Source organism: Chenopodium album, chromosome 13 (genome assembly GCF_948465745.1).
Source record: "Chenopodium album chromosome 13, dcCheAlbu1.1, whole genome shotgun sequence".
Lineage (NCBI taxonomy): Eukaryota > Viridiplantae > Streptophyta > Magnoliopsida > Caryophyllales > Amaranthaceae > Chenopodium > Chenopodium album.
In genome coordinates this window covers 3,267,022-3,274,960 of record NC_137846.1, presented here as the reverse complement: position 1 = coordinate 3,274,960, position 7,939 = coordinate 3,267,022, and the positions used below count along the sequence as shown (strand labels likewise).

Genomic DNA, 7,939 nt, shown 5'->3' with positions numbered 1-7,939 from the left:
AAACCAACCTTTTTACAAACAATATTCCGCATTCACAAGATCTTGAAACACCTAGCCAAGTTCGAAGTTGCCTTCGCCCTAGACGTGAAAGGTTGATAATTTCTGAGGGTTTGGTCCAAAACTAGTCAAAACTTTATTTAATTTGATTTCAGTTTAATTCTTTAATTATTGTTTATTATTTTCATTGAAGTTTACTAACTTGTGTATTTTGTTATTAGAAAGAGGTACGAGGCTTCAAAGTATGTAATCTTATTACTCTCTTTCAATGTAGAAAGCATGCTTATTATTGTTTTATATTCCTAGTATCATGTTAGGATGCTTTTAATGCTTTCTAGTATCATGTTAGGATGTTATTTTATGCTTTCTAGAATCATGTTTAGGATGCCTTTACCCTTTTCTAATATCATGTTAGTACCATGTTAGGTTTAAAGCTTTGATCTTTATTGTTTAGTGACATGCTAGGATTTGTTATTAATCTTGTTAGTATCATGCCTAGGATCTTGCTATTATATTTAAGCTTTATTATATCATGCTATTATCATCATCGTTGTTATTGTTTATTGGTTATTATGCTTATGTTGCTTGATATATTTTATATTGTTATTGCTTGATCACACCTTTTATGATTGTTAAAGGGAATTTGTACTTGAAATCACGCTTAATAAGATAATTAATAATTTGGTTTAGGCTAATGTGATTTTAACTCAAGTGATCGCCAATAATAGATTTATTTGTGCATTAATATTCAACCAACATAGATTAAACAGGGTAGGATTAATATAATGTTTGTATGTTATTCGAAAAGCGCACATGAATACGAGCAGAACAAAGTAGAGGCCTATTTTATAGGGCGGGTCCTTTCTTTTGTAGATTGGATTCGTACCCTCATCCCCGAACCCTGTTTGGCTCAAGACCTTATGGAGTTGATGGTCCTTTTGGATTGTCTTTTGGGTTTACAAGTTCCTAAAACTTGTTGGCGACTCTTTTGCTCTCTTTTCTTTCCCTTTGGAACGCCACCATACTTTAGTGTATGATCACAGTGGGGTTCAAGTTTGGGATCATAATGCTTGAAATATTCCCTACAGATGCCTTGCTTTTCAAGCAAGCAACGAGAATGCATCTTAATCCACAGTTGCTACTTTCAAAGGTGCACGGAGGGTGTCAAAAGTGTGGCATTTGCAATATGGTAAGACAATATAAGGGCATTGGTAATCCATCTTTAGGGAGATCTAGTTTGCAGAGATCCATTGAGGCCTTCAAGAAAGGTTTTTCCTGGAAGGTTGGAAATGGGATGAGTATCAAAGCTATGAGCTCGCCGTGGGTTCAAGGGGAAATTCCGACTGTTAACTCGACCCAAACCTTGAGAGCAGCAATGCATTGGAAGGTTAGTGATTTTATTGATACTAGTACAATGGCTTGGAAAACAGGGAAAGTGAGAGAATGCTTTGAGTGGAAGAGTGCTAAGGCTATCTTAGCGATGGAGCTTCCTCTAAATCGGGAGGATGATTATAGTTATTGGAAACATCATCCATCGGGGAATTACACTGTAAAAACAGGATACTATTTTCTCTCCAAAGGGAAGGGTTTGGAAAGGAACAACTTTTCACCTACAGATCAAGACTTTGTGAAGCTCATATGGAGATTAAATATTCAACCGAAATGGAGGCTCTTCATGTGGAGGCTCTTTCATGATGGTATTGCAGTTAAGTCAAATTTAGCTAAGAGGGGGATTCAGGTGGAGGAAGCTTGTGTTTTTTGTGCAGTGGAAAGAGAGGGAAGTCAACACATCTTTCAATATTGCAATCTAGCAAAGGAAGTCTGGGATAGTGGGTCCCTTGCTATTTGCTCTGAGTATCCCGAGTTCAGTTCATTACAGAAATGGATTCAGCATTATATCCTGCTCTTTTATAGCGAGGATGGTAAGCATAGTATGTGTATTATAACCTTTATAGCAACCCTGTGGGGACTGTGGAAAGCCAGAAATGAGAAGGTTTTCAAAGGGGCTAGTGGGAGCACAAGTCTGGTGACTGAATTCATCAACAGGGCCTTGCAAGACCATGACACTTTTGTTCAAGCAGAAGAGTGTGAGAATGGCATAGAAGGGGATACTATGAGGGATCATAGTCACCCCCCGGGTTTCTTTCAGGTAAATTTTGGAAATGACAAAATCGGATATGATAGGTTCATGGTGAAGGTTGATGGTGCATGGGATAAACACTATACACGGTCAGGGATAGGATGGGTTGTCACTGGTAGTGGAAACGCCAACACAGGTACGCATGGGGGAGGTAAGCATGGGGCTGCTTCCTCTACACTACAACGTGAGGCATGGGCATGCTTGGAAGCTCTAAAATGGGCTAAATCAAGAGGAGAACAAGGGATTTTAATCCTAACTGATTCAGTTGCACTAATCAACAATCTACAAGAAAGGCTTGGTAAGGATGTCTCGATAGCTTGGACGATTAAAGAGATCAAGGAAGTGGGAGGATCTTTCCAAAGGTGCGCAATCTTAAAAGTCCAAAGAGATCAAGTTCAAAGGGCTCACGACATTGCAAGACAATGTAGTCGAATTACGTTAACTAATTTTATGTCTAGTATTTAGTTTTGTTTGGTCTTTGCTCTTGTCAAAAACAAAAAAAAAAAAAAAAAACATACAAGAATTTGATCTAGTTTGTTTATTTATTGCATTTACACGTAGTCACACTAGTACACTACCATAGCATTTATAAACATGCCATGGCATAACTTATGTAGTAGTAATGAATTGGTCAATGGTTATTAGTTTAATGTAAATGGACAAATGGTGGTAGAAAATTCGAAATGACATTTTTGTGTGCCCCCTTCATTTACTCCTACAATGATATTTTGAAATGTGTATGGAAAAATCTTTTTTTTTCTAGTAAAACTCATTTATAATCGGGATAAATCTATTACGTATATCATTTTTTCAAATTGTACTTTATATCACAAGATTACATAAATAAAATGTATATCATCTAATAAGAGTATTCTTTTTTAGGAGACTAGTACAAGTGTTGTATATACTTTTATTAGTTTATACGGAGTATAATTTTTAAGATAGTAATAAAAAGGAAAATTTGCAAATCGCAGTCATTTAAAGTTAGTATTTTGTAAATTACAGCCATTTTAAATTTTTTTTGCAAATTGCAACCCAAAAGTTCTTATAAATTGTAAATTGCAACCCGATTAAACTTTTTCATTAGTTTATGTGTCGCAAAATATTTGGTTAAGGTTTAAGGGGCCATTTTATCCCTTAAGAATCCAAATTGAGCTCAGAATCAGCAAAAAGTTTATACATCAAAAAATAGTTGCCCACAAATAGATACATTTTTTTTACGCAAAACGAGGCACTTACGTTTAATTTCGAGTTCAATTCGGACTCTTAAGGGCTAAAATGACCCCTAAAACCTTAAATGAATATTTTTCAACACGTAAACTAATGAAAAAGTTGTTTTGAGCTGCAATTTACAATTTATAAGAACTTTAAGATTGCAATTTGCATTTTTTTTAAATGCCGCAATAGTGCAATTTGCAAAATATAAATTTTAAATGGCTGTAATTGACAAATTTTCCTTATAAAAAAAGCAAACATTCAAGCATGATAGATGATACATATTAAGATAATTTATGCTCATTTTTTTTTTACACAAATTTATGCTCAAAATTAACCATTCCATAATAATGGTTGCTACATTATTATTAGGGTTTTTCTACATAGTACCCCCAAGGTATTGCTTTTTCTATGTTGTGCCCTCCTAAATCTAAACTTCTACACGGTGTCCATTAATTTGATGTATTGTTTAATGTATGTCCTTCATAAACTATTTTGTTAACGATAATTAACGTATGGTTAAATTAACCACCCATCTTAGTTTAGTACTACTTAAATTTAAAGGAAATAATTAAAATTAAAATAGAAAATTAAAACCCTTCTGATCAAATCCTCACATTCATCCCTCGCCCCTGTTTATTTCGAACACTTATCTCATTGAATTCCCAATTGTTTCAAACCCTAAGATTATTGCTCAAAAAATCAAAGCTACTAAGGATTGATTAATAAACTAACATCTCCAGAATTCTTCTTTGCCTTTTGTTCGATCAGTTTTTTGGTGTTCATCGTTTGGGCAGAGGTATGATTGAACTACTTTTTTCATCCTAAATTGATAATTAATTTCTTGTTATTATGTGCAATAATTAAAAATGATTACATTAACTAAAAGAGTTGGTATTTTTCATATAAGTAGTTGTTGGTTGATAGTCCAATTAAAAAGGATTACATTAACTAAAACCATAAAAATATTGCTGATGCTATGTCCTGTTATCTAATGATTTTAGTTTTTATTTTTGGCTTTGATTTTCGTTTCTATTTTCAGTGTAAAAATCCTTGCATGTGTCCTTTATGTTTGTTTGAGTGTAGTTGAAGTGGCTTACAATAAGTATTGAATTTTAAGGTTTGTTGTTAGAAATTTAAGTTTGTACATGGTTGTTTGTGAATTTGATGCAGAATGAATAGGAGGGTATTAAAAATTAATCATGATGGTAACGTTGTCGATGTTGTGATTGATGACGTTGATCAATGTGTGCTACTTGATGTGATCAGTGATATGTGTGATGAGTTCTTGAAGAGAGGTTTTGTCTTGCCTTGATACCCAAGCCTATACTACTGTGCTAGGCAAAAATCAATTGACCTCACCGATGATAAAAGCTTGTTGAAAATGTTTGAGGATGTTAGGGAGAAGAGTATTGATTTATGGGTTGGTTGCTTGACAAAACCTTCTTTCATTTGGAATTTGGCAATGCAAGTGAAGGTGAACAACACACCAACTATACAACCTAATACCTCACAACCTAGCACTCATAAAATACCCGTTCGAAGGAAACCAACCAAAGATGCCTCAATTCTCCCTGCACATCAGAATAGAAGGTTACCTGCAATGTTGGAGGAGTTATCAACTTCACCGCCTCATATTTCTCATTCACAAAATCAAACAAATGTGACACTTGACACTCTTAAAATTCCTCCCCACACTGAATATAATGATGCCATTCCTATTTCCCTTGATGAGTTGAATCCCTATCATCACAAGTGAGCAACTCACCTACAACCACAAATCTTAATATTGTTGCCTCAAAACCTAAGTCCTCTAGGTTTTTGTGTTTTCACTCATGGTAAGAAGATGCCTAAAACAACAGCTATCCACAAAGGATTATGGAACCCTACTAATGACAACATAGAGGTGGAAACACAAGAGGTGTCTGGTTCAAGGACTAGGTACAGGGTTAGGGAGAATGCACTTGTTGGTCGGTAAATTGTGGAAGTACATGAGAGTGGTAGTGGGAGTGGAAGTGATTATGAGTATGAACCTTTGGAGTCTGATGAAGGAAGTGACCAATTACTTGATGTTGACTTAGAAACTGAGGAGAACACAACGGAGCTGCTTAAGGAAAATTATGTAGATGGTGGATGGGAACCTTTCAGTTTGAGAGATGACGTGTATGTGGACGACAATGGGTATTTGTCAAGGATGTATAGAAATGGGGAGGTTTATGATGATGCTGACATTGGAAAAATAAAGTTAAGAGCATGGAAACTATTCGTGGATAAGGACCATTTCAGAGATGTCCTTAAAGACTTTTGTGTGCAAGACGGATTCTCGATAGTGGTAAAAAAAACTGATAATGATAGGTATACTGCTGAATGTGAAAATATTAGATGCTCTTGGAGAATTCATGCAAGTAAACTAGTAGATGAGCACACTTGAGCAATTAAAAGCATTAGAGAAGGACACAAATGTGACCCCTTGGTTAACAACCCAATGTGTAATTGTGATTGGGCTGCTTCAAAACTTCTTGAGGACATTAGGGCCAATCCAAATATTAAGGGGAAAGCTATGAATGCTTTGATATGGGAAAGGTACGGAGTGACTATGGCTACCTCTACAATTTACAAAATGAAGGGCAAAGCGTTACAAATTATTCAAGGGGGGCATGATGAATCTTACAAGAATCTTGTAGCCTACTGTGAGTTGATTAAGGATAGAAATCCAGGATCCATAGCTTTATGTACATGGAAACAACTTCAGGAGGAGCTTGAGAGACCACTACAGTTCAAGTCAATCTTCATTAGCTTTGTTGCACAATTCAGGGGGTTATTGAATGGATGTAGAGGTCTTGTTGGGGTTGATGGATGCCACCTTAAGGGCAACTATGGCGGCATCCTTTTAAGTGCCATATCACTTGATCCGAATAATGAGATATTCCCGGTAGTTGTTGCAGTGGTTGACTCAGAGAACAAGACTATTTGGTCTTGGTTTTTTCATCACTTGAAGAACATCTTGACTAAGGATGGAAGAGATGACTGGACGATAATGTCAGATAGACAAAAGGTATTGTGTACTTCTTACATTGTCTTTCTTTTTGTGACACTTGATTATTTGTTGTTTTAACAATGTATTTGCATTTGTTGATACAGGGTATTGACCCTTCATTGGATGAGATTTGGGCCAAAGTTCCAAGGAGATATTGTGCTAGACATTTGTGTAAAAACTTCAAGAAAGATTACCCCGGAGTATTAATGCACAAACTTTTTTGGGGAGTTGCAAATGCATGCTCTGTGTTCACATTTTGAAAGTCAATGGAGCATATTCAGAAGTATGGTGGCCTAGGTGTTGTGAAATAGCTTAAAGAGATTGGACCAATGGAAAGGTGGACCAAATGGAGGTTTGATCCTCAACTATGCTCAGATGAGAACACAAACAATTTTGTAGAGAGTTCTAATAACACTATAGGCGTTGAAAGGACTTACCCAATCTTGACACTTCTTGAAGGTAATTAATTGTGTTTAACATGACTTATTAACTTGTATAAATGACATAAATCTTATAGCAACTTGTATCATCATATGTAGGTGTTAGAAGAATCACAATGGTTAGACATGCAACTAGGGAGCAATTATGTGAGGATTGGAGAAATGACGGAGTTTGTCCTAATGTTGTTGCTCGAGTTAGGGTCCTGACAAAGGATTCAAGGCAGTGCAATGCCTACCTTGCAGGAAGAGGTGAGTATGAGGTGTCAGATGGGAGAAGTATGCTTCTTGTATCGTTGAACAATAAGAGTTGTGTTTGTGGTAAGTGGCAAGTTAGCGGTATTCCTTGTAAGCATGCTATCAAAGCTATTTTGCATGCTAGCAAGGATCCACTAGACTTTGTTAGGAAGTGGTACTATGTGGCTAGGTACAAGGAGGCATACAAGGAGAATATTTTACCAATTCCTGACTATAACCAGTGGCCTGAGCTTGCCATCCCGAAGTTAATCCCTCCTACTATGAAAAGGAGCGTAGGCAGGCCTTCAAGAAACAGGAGACGAGAAAAGGGAGAGCAAAGGACGAGAAAGAGGAGCGGCATAGTTCAATGTAGTAAGTGTAAGGAATTTGGCCACAGTGCTCTCACATGCAAGGGAGGAGCAACACGAAAAGAAAAACTGATGCAACAAGAAACCACAGATATAAGTTCAAAAAAGGCAACTTCAAAGGGGAAAAAAATGTAAGAACAAGAGAGGGCACAGATAATGAAATGAACATGATTGACCTCATGATTGCAGAATCACAAGCATCTAACCACATGACACAACCAAGGTCAAGCCATCAGCATCTGCATCTGCATCAAACACGGTCAAACTTAACTCAACCTTCATCAAGTGTTCCTCCCACAAGTTGTGCTAGCAAGAGACAGAAGACAAGATAGATTTGGTTTCCCTAATGTGTTGGTCTTATTGCTAGTACTGTATTTCCTTGTGTTTGATATGCATAAGGTGTTTTATATGCCTTATTCTTGTTGGCTTTTACAGTTTTTAGACCTGATTGTTTTTTGGATTACAATGGTAGTAGTGATAACTACTATATTTTTGGTCAGATACCGTG

General features: G+C 36.4%; 1 protein-coding gene across 1 annotated transcript; it reads left to right on the top strand.

Annotated features, from left to right (window-relative positions):
• Nucleotides 1-5,837: 5,837 nt before the first annotated feature.
• Nucleotides 5,838-7,566, top strand: LOC145577079 (uncharacterized). Its single transcript, XM_081634758.1, has 4 exons — nt 5,838-6,407; nt 6,494-6,589; nt 6,701-6,848; nt 6,929-7,566. Exons 1-4 carry the CDS (start codon nt 5,838-5,840, stop codon nt 7,564-7,566), a joined length of 1,452 nt encoding a protein of 483 aa, XP_081490884.1.
• Nucleotides 7,567-7,939: the final 373 nt, after the last annotated feature.

Bases quoted from the DNA above. Each gene is read 5' to 3' on its own strand.
- LOC145577079 (XM_081634758.1), top strand. From the start codon at position 5,838: ATGTGTAATTGTGATTGGGCTGCTTCAAAACTTCTTGAGGACATTAGG. The intron at 6,408-6,493 runs GTATTGTGTACT...TTGTTGATACAG, and splicing joins TAATGTCAGATAGACAAAAG to GGTATTGACCCTTCATTGGA. The intron at 6,849-6,928 runs GTAATTAATTGT...CATCATATGTAG, and splicing joins AATCTTGACACTTCTTGAAG to GTGTTAGAAGAATCACAATG.